At 39.9% G+C, this 17360-nt stretch overlaps 1 protein-coding gene across 1 annotated transcript in view; it reads right to left on the reverse strand.

The window, feature by feature from the left end:
- Positions 1-3815, reverse strand: part of PCGF6 (polycomb group ring finger 6) — a 30844-nt gene extending 27029 nt beyond the window's left edge. Inside the window, exons 1-6 of the mRNA XM_082722498.1 lie at positions 3097-3815; positions 2214-2313; positions 2027-2123; positions 1156-1211; positions 996-1055; positions 7-115 (exon numbers count right to left, since the gene is read on the reverse strand). Of these exons, the coding sequence (XP_082578624.1) occupies positions 7-115; positions 996-1055; positions 1156-1211; positions 2027-2123; positions 2214-2313; positions 3097-3627 (953 nt within the window). The 5' untranslated portion in view covers positions 3628-3815. The remainder of the gene's footprint in view (positions 1-6; positions 116-995; positions 1056-1155; positions 1212-2026; positions 2124-2213; positions 2314-3096) is intronic.
- Between the last annotated feature and the right edge of the window lie 13545 nt (positions 3816-17360).

The following is a 17360-nucleotide window of genomic DNA, read 5'->3' on the forward strand; positions in this document are numbered from 1 at the left end:
ACTCACCCAATGAACTCTAGTAATAAAGACATATCAAGTTCAGGTGGAATACGAAACACGGATTCTAAGACTTTCTTAGATCTTCCTTTGCTTGAAGGGACTGGCTGTGGAACAGCTATTTAACAGCCAAAGGAAAAAAGCTGAGTTAGAATAAAAATTTCATGAATTGAGATCTTTGAAAAATAATTACACATATTATAACTATGTTGACTATTTAAAAAATCATAAAACACTCAAACTCCCTTTCTCTAATAACATTAACTAATCTGTCAAAGCCAGTGAAATTGCACCTGGGGACCACTTCACAATGGAAAGCAGACATATGTGGCTGGTTTATCAGGGTCACAGAGAGAGCTCATCACTACACAAGAGATACACATAATCTTTAACAAGCACTACTGCGTGCCAGAGTTCAGGGCTCATACTCAGCCCTGTACATACACGTTCTTGTTTAATCTTATTATAATCCCCTAAGTATACCGCTACTCTTTTTTTTTAACAGTTAAAACTACAAAGAAACTGAGATTACTGTTTAAGTGAGATTAGGCAATACGTAGTAAGTGGAAGAACCCGGATTTAAACAGAAATTTATCTAACTTCTATACTCTGACATTACCATCATCACAAAAACTATCTGAACAGTTACTATGTTCCAGGCACTGTTTTAAGTGCTTTGTATTACTCAATGTATACTTACAACACTTTTATGAAGTGCTATCATTATCCCTACTTTATAGATGAGGAAACTGAGATATTGAAGTCTCACAGAAAGTAAAGGGGCAGAGCTAAGATCAAACTCAGTCTAGCTACAGAACCTATGTCCTTTAATTTATACAAATAATCAAATTGGATTATACTACATCTTTACCTTCATAATCTTTCTCCCTCTTTGATCATAAAATAACTGGCTATCACCAAAAAGAACCTCAAAGAAAGTAAATTTTATTTAGTATTCTTAAAGCTACAAATATATTATGATATACACCCAAACTTACCAGGTTTAGGTACTTCTAGACCTCTTTCTTTATAGAAATCATGCATTTGCTTTTTTTCTCCTAAAAAATGATAAAACACAGACTAAATTACACTTAAAATGTAACTAGCAGAGTCAGCAGAGATTCTGGGATTCACAACTATGTAATAAAACAAACTTACTTTCCTCTAGATTGATCACTAATTTGTACACTATGTCTTGTAATTGTCGGTCCAACCTAATAAAAGGAAAGGATGGAGAATACCTCAGAATTCAGCAAAATGCATTATGGTACAGAGTGAGAGTGAATGATGCTCTTTGCAACTGTTTTCTCTTGGGAGTGGATTATCTCCTTTTTCAGAGGTGAATTACTTTTAGGTAGCACTGGCTCTCACTGAGATGACCTCAAGTAATTAATTCTAAGTAATCATAAGTAATCATAGACTCTTGAATAGTTTGCTCAATTATTCCATGTGTTCTGGTCTTACTCCCTTGCAGAGACTGTATTTTGAACTTCTGTGCATCATCTACAAAGCATTCTTCTATGAAGGAGTAAAAATGTAATAGTATTTGCTGAACACATGAAAGTAATCCACCTTTAGTATTTTTCTTCCTTTAGGAGACGGAATATGAATGGAATATTTGGAAAAAAGAAAAACAAAACAAAACCCCAAATGACCTATGATAAACAGGGTTTTCTAAAGAGGACAGCTGTCTCAGGCATTACTTTAAAAAAGTAATTTCAAAATAAATTTTTAAAAATTCCTTTTTAAAAAGTATTCTAAATATCCCCAAAATGACAAGCCTAAACTAGTTTCATTAACTTGAGTGACTAAATTAAAATCCTCAAAAAGAGAGGCCTGTGCTTTTTTAATTTTTTTGTCCCCAGCAGATATCACAGTGCCTGGTACAGAGTAAGTGTTCTATATGTATTTTAGAGAATACGTAGTTCCCTTTTCAAAAGAGGTCAAGAGTTTATTCCCAACTAAACAACTAGAAGCCTTCAGAAAAAGTATATTTAAAATACAAATTTTACTTATATATTTGTCTTACCTTATGTTATAAAGAGGTTGTGTCTGATGTACTACTATGTTGCATTTTGGACATCTGTTGCTATAGTAAAAATGTCTTACAATGCAGCTTTTACAAACTGTTGAAAAAGAAAATGTTTAAATTAGGATGTTTTAGAGACATTTCAAAAATTCAATGTATTAGTTTGAAATGTGAACTATATGCTTACACGTATGAAGACATTCTGTAATGGTAGTTGCATCTATTAAGTAACCTTTGCAAATGGAACACAAGATGTATGGTGTCAGCTCAGAGAGATTAATCAGGCGCTGGAAATGCAATGCAAATAGTTGTAAAATACAAGTACTTGTCTTCTCAAATTCTTAAACCATAATCCCCACATTTCATTATAAACAATGTGTAACTTAATTTGCAACACGGAAACATGTTACAGTACCTCCAACCCTTCAAAATCCTAATCGAAGTTACAATAACACAATATAAACCAATGTTTCAAAAAGATCTCAGTCTTTTAGATGTACTTTATATTACCAGATGAGGGGCATCTTACTTTATGAATTAATTAAAAAATGGGCAAACTTTCCAGATACTGGTGTTTACGTTTAATATATCAATTCCGACTGGCTAGGTCTTACCAACTTTATAAAGTATGCGCTACCACATTAAAAAAAAAAAAAAGAACAAAACCCCTTCCCAATTAAACTTATGAGATAGGGGTTTACCATCCTCTGAACACCCTGTAGAAAGGGACTGTTTCCCTGTCCGACCGTAAGCTCTTGGAAAGCAGGAGCACTGTACCCTTGGCCCCTACCCGCCTGGCATAATTTAATAATTATTTACAGAATAACAGAGTCGGACCAGGAGAGCCTAAGTGATTGGCAGGAAGCTCACAAAAAGAGTCGGCAAGGAATCGGGTGCGGACCAGTCCGCGCCACATGCCTAGGCAGGTTGAGAGGGAGGGGTGGAGGTCGACGCGAGTGCCAAAGGCTGCAGCGGCGAGCTGGGGACGCGGCCCGGCTCTTACTGGGGAGGGCTGGCTTGGACCCTCAGGCCCCTCCGGCCCCGCGTGGTCGGGCACCGACTATAAATACCTCCTCCTCATCCTCTGAGTCCGGCCGACCCCCCTCCAGCCTCAGCGAGAAGTGGCTCATCTCTTCCTCCTCCTCCTCCTCCTCTTCCTCCAGCTCCTCATCCTCTTCCAACTCGTCGTCCTCGTCCTCGAAGCGGCCCCTCATGCGGCCCAGGCTGCGCTCGGGCTCCAACTCTGGGGGCCGGGAGCCCGAGCAGCCTGGAGCCCCCGCCTCGGGCAAAGGCGGCGGGCCCTCCTCACCCGCTGCGGGTGCCGGGGTGAGAGCAGGCGGGGAGACAGCAGGCGGCGGCCGCATGGCTGCAGCTCCCTCGGCCTTGTCGACGCCCGCGCTCCCTGCGGCCACCGAGACCCTCTCCATGCCGGGGGCAGAGACCGGGGAAGACGAGACCCGGCGGCTGGATAGCGCGGGAGTTCTGCCTACCTGCCTAGGCGGCCAGTGCGCAGGCGCGGGAGACCTGCAGGGCCCGCTGGGAAATGTGGTTCGCTGCCCCTCACCTAAACCTGGACGGGCGTGCACTGAGCCCCTTTGCATATAGGGTGGGGCCTGAGGGTCGTATTAGAATTTTTTCTTTGGAAGGCTGACGCTGTCTTTACTCCCTTTTGTTTATTTTTTTAAGATTTAATTTTTTAAAGTAATCTGTGTACCCAGCGTGGGGCTCGATCTCCCCATCCTGAGATCAAGAGCCGCAGGTTCTACAGACTGAGCCAACCCGCCCGTCTCTTCACTCCCTTTCAAAAATGACAAAATTGGTACCGTTCCAGACAGCAGTATTCTCTCTGCATCAGTTGATGCGCGGAGCACTTAAATGGGCTTTAAAATAATGTATTATGAACAATAACGACTTAAATTTGAAGAGCCATTGTGCATTTCTTTCATCCAAGATTATTTCCATTAGGAAGTATAACGTCTCTATTTTTGAAATATGTAAGTTTACTTACTTAGAGCAATTAAATCTTGTATTGCCACAAGATGGAAACTTAATCGCCGTTGGAAGACCATCCGTGAGTTCCCAACACATAGAGGAAAGTCCATTATATTTAATTCAACAAACATTTATGGAAGGTCTATTGTAGCAGGAACTGAGACCTATTCAGGCACTCCCACCCCCACCCCCAATTTTTTAGGAAAGATATTTGGAATTGCTGACTAACATAGTGCCGGCTAATGTCATGATGCTTGCAAGCTGGATTCAGAAAGAAATCAAGAAAAAATGCTGGGGGAAAAATATCTGAGACTGGGTTGTCACTGAGTAAAATTAATGCTCATGTGGGAGTGGTGTACATTTTTCTTAGGGAATGGTGAGGAAATGAAGTCACTATGCTTGTTTGGGAAAAACAATCAGATTTAATGTGTCCCCATTGCTCCTGCACTAGTCTCTACCTTTCTCTCTGCAGTTCCCAAACTCTGGTCAAGCCTAAGATACTGAAATTTGCAAGATCCAAAAAGTGGAAGAAAGGAAATGTCTCCTTCCACACGGAGGAGTATAAAGCCTCAAGGGAGGGGAATGAGAACTTAGACCAGGATATTGAAAGAGGACACTGAAGAGAGCGAGATTGAAAGAGACAAACATACACAATACCTGAGATACTCTCCTTACCGGGCTCTAAAACTGTAAGCGCTTCCACATGGTTACATTAGATAAAGGAATATAGCTTCTAACCTTTCAGCATTGTTAAGAGCTACCTGATGAAAAAGAATTACTTGTGCCATGAGCTTTAATTATAAAATTTTGTAGTATGATATGAAATATTATTAATAGTAACAAAGTTTTACTTTATGTATAATACAAAAATGTAAAATATTGATAATCCCCAAACTTAAAAAAATACAATCAAGAATTGCACATTTTCAAAGCTGGCAAGCTGAGGAATTAGGAAATTTGTATTACTGCTACCAGGTCGTGTCAGTTTAGCTGGTAAACAGAAATATCTGCAGGCTTTGTTAGTCCTATGGTATAAAAGGTAGTTTTTTTTTTTGTTTTTGTTTTTTTTTTTTAATTTTTTTTTAAAGATTTTATTTATTTATCAGAGAGAGAGAACACAGGCAGACAGAATGGCAGGCAGAGGCAGAGGGAGAAGCAGGCTCCCCGCCGAGCAAGGAGTCCAATGTGGGACTTGATCCTAGGACGCTGGGATCATGACCTGAGCTGAAGGCAGCTGCCCAACCAACTGAGCCACTCAGGCGTCCCTAAAAGGTAGTTTTATGTGTCATCTTGGCTAGGCTATACTGCCCAATGATTCAAACACTTACCTAGGTGTTCTGTGAAGGTATTTGTAGATATAATTAACGCTGCAATCAGTTGATTTTAAGTAAGAGATATCCGGTATAATCTGAACAGATTTTTTTTTTTAAAGATTTTATTTATTTATTTGACAGAGAGAGATCACAAGTAGGCAGAGAGGCAGGCAGAGAGAGAGAGGAGGAAACAGGCTCCCTGCTGAGCAGAGAGCCCAATGCGGGACTCGATCCCAGGACCCTGAGATCATGACCTGAGCCGAAGGCAGCAGCTTAACCCACTGAGCCACCCAGGCGCCCTAATCTGAACAGATTTTATTCAATCAGTTGAATGGCCTGAGAAGTAAAACTGAGAGATTCTCCTGGAAGAGAAATTTTTCCTGAGGCCTTCAGCATTAATCTTTCCCAGGAGTTTCCAGCATGTTGGCCTGCCCTACAAGATTTCAGACCTACCTAACAAGCCCCCATAATTGTGTAAAGCAGTTCCTTGTAATAAGTATATTAGTAAATATATATATATCCTACTGGTTATATTTCTATGGTAGACCAACTAACCCATATGGTAAATGGCTAAATTATGTGATATTTAAAAATATGTAAGGACTTCCGGGATGTATCTATTTCATAAAATGAGAATTTCTTGCATCTCCATTGTGATCCAAGTGTGTTTGCACATCAGAGTTATATTTTAGCACTTATCAGGGACTTTACATTTTGACAAAGCATCAGAACTGAATCATATTCTAGACTGAGCTAGAACTTCACTCTTACCCTGGATACTAACTAGTTAAAATTGTGTAAATGTAAAACAGCAAAAGTGGATCTAACACAAACAGTATTTGTACTCCTTGTATGATTATTAGACCAAGAGAGATGCTATAGAGTTGGTTTTTTGAAGGGAGGAGGTGTTGCTTTGACATTTCAAACAGAAATCATATCTAGGGGTGCCTGGTTGGTTCAACTGGTGGAAAATGTGACTCTTGTTCTGGGAGTTGTGAATTTGAGCCCCACCTTGAGTGTACAGCCTACTAAGAAAAAAAAATCATATCTAAAAACTTACGAAAGTTTCACACATTAATTCACTGGGAGATGGCAGAGGTTGGTTGATTGTGAAGGATAGTGAGTTTCTGGGTATGAAATTTTTAAAGCAGATCCATGAACATATTGTGGGACAAGCTGGGGAATCAAGAAATCATAAATGCTCCTTGGGACTTGGAGTGATTTCCTGGTACTCTTTGATGTAAGTAAATAACTCACTGAAGACCTTAATTTTTTAAAAAGATTTTATTTATTTACTTGATAGACAGAGATCACAAGTAGGCAGAGAGAGAGAGAGGGAAGCAGTCTCCCTGAAGAGCAGAGAGCCCAATGAGGGGATCGATCCCAGTACCCTGAGATCATGACCTGAGCTGAAGGCAGAGGCTTAACCCACTGAGCCACGCAGGCGCCCCAAAACCTTAATTTTTAAAAGCAGATTAAAAACCAAAGGGCTGAGGCACCTGGCTGGCTCAGTCAGAAGAGCATGTGACTCTTGATCTCAGAGTTGTGAGTTTAAGCCCCATGTACCCAAGTACATTTACCCAACTAAATAGATTACTTAAATAAAAAAACTAACAACAACAACAACAAAAAAAACCAACAAAGGACTTTATGGTATCAATATGCACTTCAAAAAATATTATTAAAACAGTTTCAGGGGCGCCTGGGTGGCTCAGTGGGTTAAGGCCTCTGCCCTCGGCTCAGGTCATGATCCCAGGGTCCTGGGATCAAGCCCCGCATCGGGCTCTCTGTTCGGCGGGGAGCCTGCTTCCCTTCCTCTCTCTGCCTGCCTCTCTGCCTACTTGTGATCTCTCTCTGTTAAATAAATAAGTAAAAATCTTAAAAAAAAAAACAGTTTCAAATCATCAAATGCATATGTTTTATATATATAATTACTAATACTGAGCAAAATACAGACTCCAATCAAGGTCAAGACTTGAAGATATTTACACCTATTTCTTGTGCTGCTTTGCTAACATAATGAGGGTTCCTGAAACACAGCTTTGTCTTGATTTCAAGGATCACATTAAAATTCTGTACTACTGCTCAAGTCCTACCGTCTATGTTCTGATGTTATACAATTGTATTTGTGAAAGAAAATAAAACTTTAGAGCCCTCTGAAACAAGTCAGATTCCAAAGATTTAAAGTATCATGGTCCCTTTCCCAAATTAAAACATGTTTTCCCAAACACCTCATGCCAAAACACCCTCCTTAGAATTCCATTATAGAGGTTTGTAGGAATGATACTAAATCTGATTAAAGGCAATGGATCAATACATCCATTTTTTTCTTGTTGTTGCTACAAAAAATTGACCAAGGATAGCCAAAACCATCTTGAAAGAGAAGAATAAAGGTGGAGGACACACACATCCTGATTTGGGAACTTACTACAAAGCTACAGTAATCAAAACACTGTGGTGCTAGCATAAGGACAGACATACAGATCAAACAGAATAGAATTGAGAGTGCAGAAATAAACCCTCACATTTGTAGCTAATAGGTTCTTCACAAATTTCCCAAAACATCTAAAGGGGCAAGAATTTCAACAAATGATGCAGGGATAACTGGATATCCACATGCAAAAGAATGAAGTTGGGCCTCTACCTCTTACCATCTACAAAAATTAGCTTAAATGGATCACAGACTTAAATGTAATAGCTTAAAAAAGTGAGAGTACATTAGCAGACATGAAAATAGTATATTATAGTTATGGAAAATGATTCCATTATTTTTTCTTTTCAGTTCAAAGACCCGGAAGTTAAAAAAAAAAAGAGGTCATAAAATTATATAATGGAAATAATTCCTGAATAATAATAATAATAAGTCTTCATGTAAAATGACACTGGACCCAAGAAACACTAAATAAGATTAAGCACAGTTTTTCTGATATGCTTTCGCGAACCCACAGATACATGTCTGGTGCACATCACCATTATGTGTAATGAATGTTAGATAGTCCCTTCCTGTCCTTAAAAAATTAAAAAGAAATAATAAAGAGTTTTATATGTGTTATTGTGCTAATGCAATGTCCTGATTGATAGTTTTGAGATCCAAATTATATTTTAAGATGTTATTTATTCATTTGAGACAAAGAGATAGAAATAGAGAGTGAACATGAACAGGGGAGAGGCAGAAGGGGAGAGAGAAGCAGATTCCCTGCCAAGCAGGGAGCCCCAGGTGGGGCTTGATCCCGGGATCCAGAGATCATGACCCAAGCTGAAGGCAGATGCTTAACAATCTGAGCCACCAGGGGCCCTGAAAAAAAATTTTTTTTAAAGAGAGAGTAGGGGAGGAATAGACAGAGAGGGAGAAAAATGATCTTAAGTAGGCTCCACAGGGCCTGATCTCATGACCTGAGCCAAAATCGAGTCAGATGTTTAATTGACTTGAGCCACCCAGGCACTCTGAATCTTTTAAAGTATATAAGGCAAATTTTGTCACTTGGGATAAGGGTATGGATATATCAGTAGGCCCTAAGTGCTGGTTTAGCTTAATTCAGACCAGATATTCTGCACAATGAGGCAACCCATGTCTTCTTGGTTGAGACTACTATCAGGAGTACCCACAGAAGAAAGAAAAGGAACCAGCCTGTGGCAAACCACTGGAAGATATTGAAATAGAGCAACAATCTCCCTAAGATCAGTGTGGGTCCACAGAGGTAGAGAACCATTTAGCCAATAGCTGAAAAGTGAATACGTTTGCATATCCTGTCTAAGTCCTTCAGGCAACAATTTCTCAGGTCTGAGAGTTTGCTGTTTTTGTTTCACTTTTTCCCTGTGAGAAATAATATGCTTTTCCACTGGAAATACTGGAATTCTGAGGCAAACCCTCTACCTGGTAGGAGTCAGAAAAGACCAAAGCCATGTCTGAAAGGAGGCTATGAGCTTTTCAAGTCAAGTCTTGCAAATGCTCACAGGTGGCAGAAGGGCTTTGCAATTTGGAGTATAGTCATCATGACCTACAGGTTATTCACACAAAAGGGGATAAAGCATCAGCCAACCACACACCCCAGGAAGCAGTCTCCCACAGGAGAGACAGGTCAGGGGTCCAGTGTTGTCAAAATGGATCATACTCATCTTGTTCCACGAAGAACAGCATATTTGGACAGGGAGAGAGGGGTAGAGCAGAGGAGAAAGAGAGAGAGAGGGAGGGAGAGAGGCTGATGTAAGTTAGCCAGTCTGTAATTATCACTGGGCATAGGCATCTGCTGAGTATCATGAACAAGAAAATTCATGTTCATATGTCAAGGCTTGTCACTGGCCCAGACACAGGAGCTGGAGGAGTGGGGAAATAAATATTCATAAAATAAAAATGTGATAGTCATTTAAATTCCCTCAAAATGGAGGAGGTTATTCCTTTTCTTCATTAGGACAGGCTCATTTGGCCTGACTGAAGACCAATTGCTGCCTGATGTCTGCTACCTATTCCATAAGTCACACCATGTCCTATTACACTTAATAGACCAGACAATGCAGTCTATTACAACTACAGATCATTGAAAATTTAGAGAATTTACTAGAGGAGATAGCAATAGCACCTGGAAGAAGTTGACTATCTAGAGAAAAGAGGAAACCAAATAGTGGATCTGAGAGCACTAAACAGGAAACCGATAGCCTAAATAGAGGCTGGCAAATTTTTTTTCTGGAAAGTTGCATATAGTAAATATATTTGGCTTTGTGGGCCATTAGCCTCTGTTGTAGCCATTCAACTCTGCTGCTCTAGCACAGAAACAGCCAGAGGTAATATACAGGCAAATAACTGACCTTGTGCCAATAAAAGTTTATTTATAAAAAGGGCAATGGGCCAAGTTTGGCCCACTGACTATAGTGTGCTGACCCCAGCCATAGAACAACTAATGTTCTAGCATTAGAGATGAACTACCATACCAGCTGGTAGTCAAACCTGCAAAAAGAAAAGGTATAGCAGGAGCCAGTGGATGGGAACAGCTGCTTAGGCAAAGTGTGCCGCCGATGAATAGGAGCTGAGGTTGAAGAGATAGGCTTCAGTTCAGGCAGGAGATGTGAACCAAGGGAAATAATTTACATATTATGATAATTGAAGTAGGAAGACACTGAGGCATGTAAAATTTTAAAGATTTTATTTTTTAATTTTTTAATGTAATCTCTACCTGCAATGTGGGGGCTTCAACTCAGGACCCCAAGATCAAGAGTTGTATGTTCGACAGACTGAGCCAGCCAGGTGCCCCATGCATGTAAGATTTTAAATAAATTTATATTTCAAAAGGTCATTGTGGCTACTAGGTGAAAAAGGGGAGGTGGTAGGCTGAAAAAGGCTCACCCCAAAGGATATCCACATCAAATTTGCATTCTGTGAATACACCTATTCAGAAAAAGGACCTTTGCAGATGCAATTAAAATAAGGATTTTTTAAGTTAATTACTTAGTTAATATGAGAGAGAGAGTGAGCATGAGCCGGGGTGGGGGGCAGAGAAGCAGACTCCCCACTCAGCAGGGAGCCCGACATGGAACTTGATCCCAGGACTCTGGGATCACGACCTGAGCCAAAAGCAGATGTTTAACTGACTGAGCTACTCAGACACCCTTAAAATAAGGATCTTGAGATGAGGAGAGAATCCTATATTGTTGAGGTAGGCCCTAAATCCAAAGACAAGTGTTCTCAAAAGAAAAAGGCAGAGGTTAGGTAGGGCGCCTGGTTGGTGCAGTCAGTTAAGTGTCTGACTCTTTGTTTCGGCTCAGGTCATGCTCTCAGGGTCTTGGGATGGAGCTCCACATCAGGCTCCACACTCAGTATGGAGTTTGCTTGAGATTTTCTCTTCCTCTCCCTCTGTGCCTCCCACTCGTGCTGTTTCTCTCTCTCTCTCTAAAATAAATAAAATCTTAAAATATCACTCGTGCTGTTTCTCTCTCTCTCTCTAAAATAAATAAAATCTTAAAATATATATATGTACACGCACACATATATATGTACACACACATAGGTATATATATAAAAGAAAAAGATACAGACACAAACACACAAAGAAGGTGGTGTGAAGATAGACATTGGAATGGTGTGGTCACAAGCCAAGGAACACCAAAGAATGTCAACAATGACTAGAAGGTAGAAGATACAAGGATTGCATTCACTCCCTAGAGCCTTGAGAGTGAACACTGCCCTTCTGACAACTTGACTTCAGGTTTCTAGCCTCTAGAACTGTGAGAAAATACATTACTGTTGCTTAAAGCCACCAATTGTAAGATAATTTATTATAATGGTTTCAGGAAATGAATACATAGCATCAGAAAAGAAGTAAGGAGACCCTTTAGGAGTCCACTGCAATAATCCAGATGATTGATGCTCATAGTCTGGCCTAGGATGATAGCAGTGAAGAGGGAGACAGGTTGTCAGAATCAAGGGCTATTTCAAACTAGGACTTGGAGCAGACTGAACATGAGCTAATGAGGCCTGGGTTTCTGGCCTAAGAAACCAGGATGATGGTATTGCTAATTCCTGTAACAGGGAAGGAGCCAGTATAGAGTTCACTTATGGAACTACTGTGTTTAAGATGCTGGAGAATCATCAAAAGAAATGTAGAGAGGTACCTGGGTGGCTCAGTCAGTTGAGCATCCAACTCTTGACTTTGGCTCAAGTCATGATCTCAGAGTCTTGGGATGGAGTCCTGCATCTGGCTCGACACTCAGCATGGAATCTGCTTGAGATTCTCTCCCTCTCCCTCTGCCCTTCCCTCCCCATGCACCCTCTTTCCCTCTTTTTCCTTCTCTCAAATAAATAAATAAATCTTAAAAAATAAAAATGCCTGATATCACACTGCCATATTCTATAGTGGACCACCTTGCACATGCACACCAGATGGTTATTTCCATAATTCTTTTTTAAAAAGATTTTAATTATTTATTTGATAGAGCTCACAAGTAGGCAGAGAGGCAGGCAGACAGAGGGGGAGAAGCAGGTTCCCTGCTGAGCAGAGAGACCAATGTGGGGCTCGAACCCAGAAGGCTGAGATCATGACCTGAGCCGAAGGCAGAGGCTTTAACCCACAGAGCCACCCAGGTGCCCCATGGTTATTTCCATAATTCTAACAGTGGAATTAGTGAGTCAGAAGGTATATACAGTTACATTTTAGTCACACTTGTGGTTCTTATTTTATTTTAAGTCATGGTAAACAATGAAATATAAGGATGCTGTGAAAATAGGCCTTCTTATTGCTGTGACAGTTTAATTAGTACAACTTTAAACAAAGCAATTTATTAACATATATCAAGATATTGAAAAATGTATATACCTTTTACCTTTTAGCAGTCCTACTCTGGGAGTCACTACCTAAGAAGATAAATAAACATAAAAGTAGTATTTAGCATTGCTTATGGTATGACTGGGGCATAACTTAAATATTCTTTGGTGAGGGAATGATTAAATAAGTCATGAAAAAAATTATGACAGTCTTCATTAGAATACTATACGGTCATTAAAATGATGGTTATGAAGACTGTAATAACATGGTAAAATATATATCTATATATATATAATTACAATTGTATAAAAAGAAACGGAAACACAATGATATCCATGTTATGTTAGAGTATTGGGATTAATGTAGTTTTTGTCATCTTTCTGTAACGTGGTTTATTTTTGTAGAAAAAAAATGATATTTGTTAAAGGTTGGAAAACAGACTTTATCAAAGGAAGAAAAGTTGGGTAGAAACAAGCTTTCATGGAGATTGACATGTTGATGCTAAACTTCATATGGAAAAATAAACATGCAGGAATAGTCAGGAAAAGACTAGAAAAGCTACAAAGATAGACAAGCTCTACAATATTAAGCACAATATAAACCCCTTCTAATGAAAACATTGCATTACTAACTACTACACAAATAAATAAACCAGAGATAGAATAGAAAATCCAGAAATAGATGCAAGTCCATATAGGACCTCAGTATATGATAAAAGTGGCATCTCAAATCACTGGGGCAAAGTTAGATTTTTTTCCATGAAGGTGTTTAGGAAAATTTGTAAGTGATTTTGTGAGAAAAGGGTTAAAATAGCAGGTCTGTTGTTCATTGTCTCCTGTCTTCGTGGGAACCCAGAACCATGATTAACCCTTGGTCAACCTCTGGGAATATGGCCCTCAAAATATTTTTGTGTATGTGTGTGTGTTGGTGACTGATGATTTTGCTGTGTACACCCGAAGCAATGGATGCTGCTGTCCCAGCTTGTCAAATTACTTTCAACGATATCAAGACTGATGATTTGCATGCATCTGATTTCACTGGTGGGGCCCTGAATATGGGTTGCCAGGGTTGGCAGGATAGACCTCTCATATGACTAGCCCTCCCACAAATGACTCAGATCTCAAAACTCAAACACGATTTCTTGGGCACAACATATCACATTTGTCTCTTTAATTTGATGGTAGAAATAAAGCATGTCTGTGTGGGCTTGGATGGGAAAGATGCAAAAGCCTGGGTTTGGCATTGGACTCTGGACTCTGCCAATACATTATCTTCCTGCCGCCTTTGCTCTGCATCCTTTGCTGTAATAAACCTCAGCCTTGAGTCTAACCTGTAATTGAGTCTGCTTTTAGTGAATTGTCAAACTTGAGAAAGTTTTGGAATTTTTAAAAAAATATATTTTTTTAATTTTTAAGTAATCTTTATACCCCCCCATTGTGGGGCTGGAACTCACAACCCCAAGATCAAGAGTCACATGTTTTACCAACTGAGCCAGCCAGGCACTCCAGTTATGGGATTTCTTTCCTTCTTTCTCTTTCCTTTTTCCTTATTCCCTTCCTTCCTTTATTCCTTCCAGATTTTATTTATTTATTTGTCAGAGAGAGAAAGAGAGAGCACAAGCAAGGTGAGCAGCAGGCAGAGGGAGAGGGAGAGGCAGGCTCTGCGATGAGCAGGGAACCCGATGTGGGAATCAAGCCCAGGACCCTGGGATCACGACCTGAACAGAAGGCAGACATTCAACCAACTGAGCCACCTAGGAATCCCCCCCTTTATTTTTCTCCTTAAAGATTTTCTTTATCTACTTGTGGGACTTCTGAATCACTTTTGAAAAAAATTGATTTATACCTCACCTCATATTCAAGATTCAATCCCAAAGTAATTAGAGAGCTCACTGGAAATTATTCAAGCTCTAGAGGAAAACATGGGTGAATTCCTCTTTAGATGAGAGGAAAATCTTTCTATGGTTTCAAATCCAGATGCAATAAAATAAAAGTTTGTAACTTTGACTTCATTAAAAAACACTTCTGGGGGCACCTGAATGGCACAGTTGGTTAAGCATCCAACTCTTGGTTTCAGCTCAGGCTGTGATCTCAGGGTCATGAGATGGAGCTCCGTCTTGGGCTCTGTATTGTGCACAGAGTCTGCTTCAGATTTTGTCTTCCTCTCCCTCTGCCCCTCCTGCTTGTGCTCTCTCACTCAAATATATAAATAAATCTAAAAAAATAAACTTGTGCATGGCCCCCAAAATATAAACAATATCAAAAGACAATGGCCAAACTTGACCAAACTAGGAAAAAGTATTTGCAACACATGTCTCAGATAAAGAACTAATATGCTAAACAGATTAAAAAAACTTAAAAAATCAGAGGAAAAAGATAACATTTAATCCCCCCACAGTAATATAAAAACAGCTCCAAAATGTGAAAAGATGTTCAAACTCTCTAATGATAAGACAAAACATAAACTAAAATACATATTGACCAAGGTGGCTGAGGTTACTGGGGTTCTGGTCAAGATAATTAGTGCTTTACTCTGTATTTTCCACTTAATACAGGTAAAAACTCTGGACAGAATGCATGAAATAACTATCTACAGACTCTAGAATGCAAACGGTAAGAGGCAGGTTGGGGAAGGCAACCGGAACTCAACTAAAATTGACTCATCAATACATTTCCCATTTTGTTTTTCCTGTGGTATCTCCTGGCCCGGATTCAAACATAAGCTGAAACCCAGAACTGTATACCTAGTGTGGTCAGAGAGAACTCCAAGAGAAATCCTCTATCATGGTTTGAGGACCAGGAAAGGGGACCTCTATATGTCATAATGTGTGATGGAAATCCAAAGTTTGTTTTTGTTTTTCCATTCTCTCCCACACCAGTCCATAGGCTCATCCATAGTAGCAATGGACAGGGTATGGCAGTGGAGTCCAAGTAGGCACCTAAAACTCTGAGGGGAAAATACTGATGCTAAGAGCAAGGGGGTATCTCTGCTACAGTTTTCATTGTATATCTTCTTGCTTCTTGGTTCCACAACAGTTGGATTTTCAGAGTACACAACAGAGAAAACTAAAGCCCTTTTCTAGCTAAAGGACCAGAAAGGGAAGTGTTAGGGAGATTAAGGAGATCAATAAAATGGTCCCATAAAGTTGGGTTTATCCTCAAGCTGCATATGCATGATTTGAGCCTAATCAATATTCCACAGGTTTTAAGAATTGAGGTACTTGGTATACAAGATATACCACAGCCTAGAAATTTCCTTAATTTGATAAAGGGCATTTATAAAAATCCCACAGTGAACATCACACTTAACAATAAAAAACTAAGTACTTTCTCCCTAAGATAAGAAATGAAGAATGTCTACTTCCACCTCACCACTCATATTCAACACCATATTGCTATATGCTAATGCATATATAATATAAAATGCTAATGCAATACGACAAGAAAAAGAAATAAGAGGCACATGATTGGAAAGGACATAATGAAACTGTGATGTGATGAGAAATATGCACTTGGTCTCTGACCCCTCCCTCTCCCAGCATGGGACTCTTAAAACCCATGGAGTCTCCTAAGTAGTGTCTTTTCTAATGCTAATGAGATGATTGGTGGCTGAGGACACCAGGATAGCCTCAGGATGAGGTCTGGAACCAACCATGGGATGGTTAGAACTTTCAGCCTCATGCACCCCACCCCCACGTGACTTTTAATTTTGGAACCAAACAAGATGGTAAAATCACACTGGTGTCTGGCGCCCCATTATACCAAACCTGAGAAGGCACCAAAATTGATAGAGCTGTAAAAACTGTGGAAATCTTGAGGATACGTGTGGGTGCACATGCGTGTATGGGAGTTGGCAAATAGGGAGTGATGGAGCCCAGACAGTGACACTACAGACTTTCCTCCTTTTGGTGCATCCTTCACCTTTTCTCAATGCTGGGCTTCTGCCTTTCCCTCTGGGTATACATACTACCCAAGGAGCTAATACCTTCAGTGAAATACAAATTCATAGAGAAAAGTAATGAGATATAGGAGGGATGAGATAACAGATTAAATACATCCAATGAAATAGAATTTAAATGAATACACATCCTCAAAAAGAAAAGAATTCATATTGGTTTTATCAGGGGTTCTCGATTTGGGCACTATTGACATTTTGGGCCAGATAGTTCTTTGCTGTGGTAGGACGGGGCTGTCCTGTGCATTGTAGGAAGTTTAGTAGCATTCCAAGCTTCTATCAGTTAGATGCCAGAAGGACTACCCTGAGATGTAACAACCAGAAGTGTCTCTAGATATTGCCAAATGTCCCTAGGGGGGGGGACAAAAATCTCCCAACTGGATTGAAGCAAGATAATAAATCATGAAGAACCAATTCAAAGTATTATGGAAGGGGCGCCTGGGTGGCTCAGTGGGTTAAAGCCTCTGCCTTCTGCTCAGGTCGTGATCCCAGGGTCCTGGGATAGAGCCCCACATCAGGCTCTCTGCTCAGTGGGAAGCCTGCTTCCTCCTTGCTCTCTGCCTGCTTCTCTGCCTACCTGTGATCTCTGTCTGTCAACCAAATAAATAAAATCTTTAAAAAAATGCTATGGAAAATATAATGGTTGAAGTAAGTAACTTAATAAATAGGTTATGTAGCAATATGGATGTAGGCTGAGAATGAATGATTTCACTGAAAAATCAGATAGAAGAACCCTGCTAGAATGTATTAGGAAGAGGTAAGAATGAAAATATGAAAGCAAACCTAGAAGATAGAAGTGTAAATATCAATATCTGTATTATA

Source organism: Mustela nivalis (assembly GCF_964662115.1).
Source record: "Mustela nivalis genome assembly, chromosome: 2".
NCBI classification, from domain to species: domain Eukaryota; kingdom Metazoa; phylum Chordata; class Mammalia; order Carnivora; family Mustelidae; genus Mustela; species Mustela nivalis.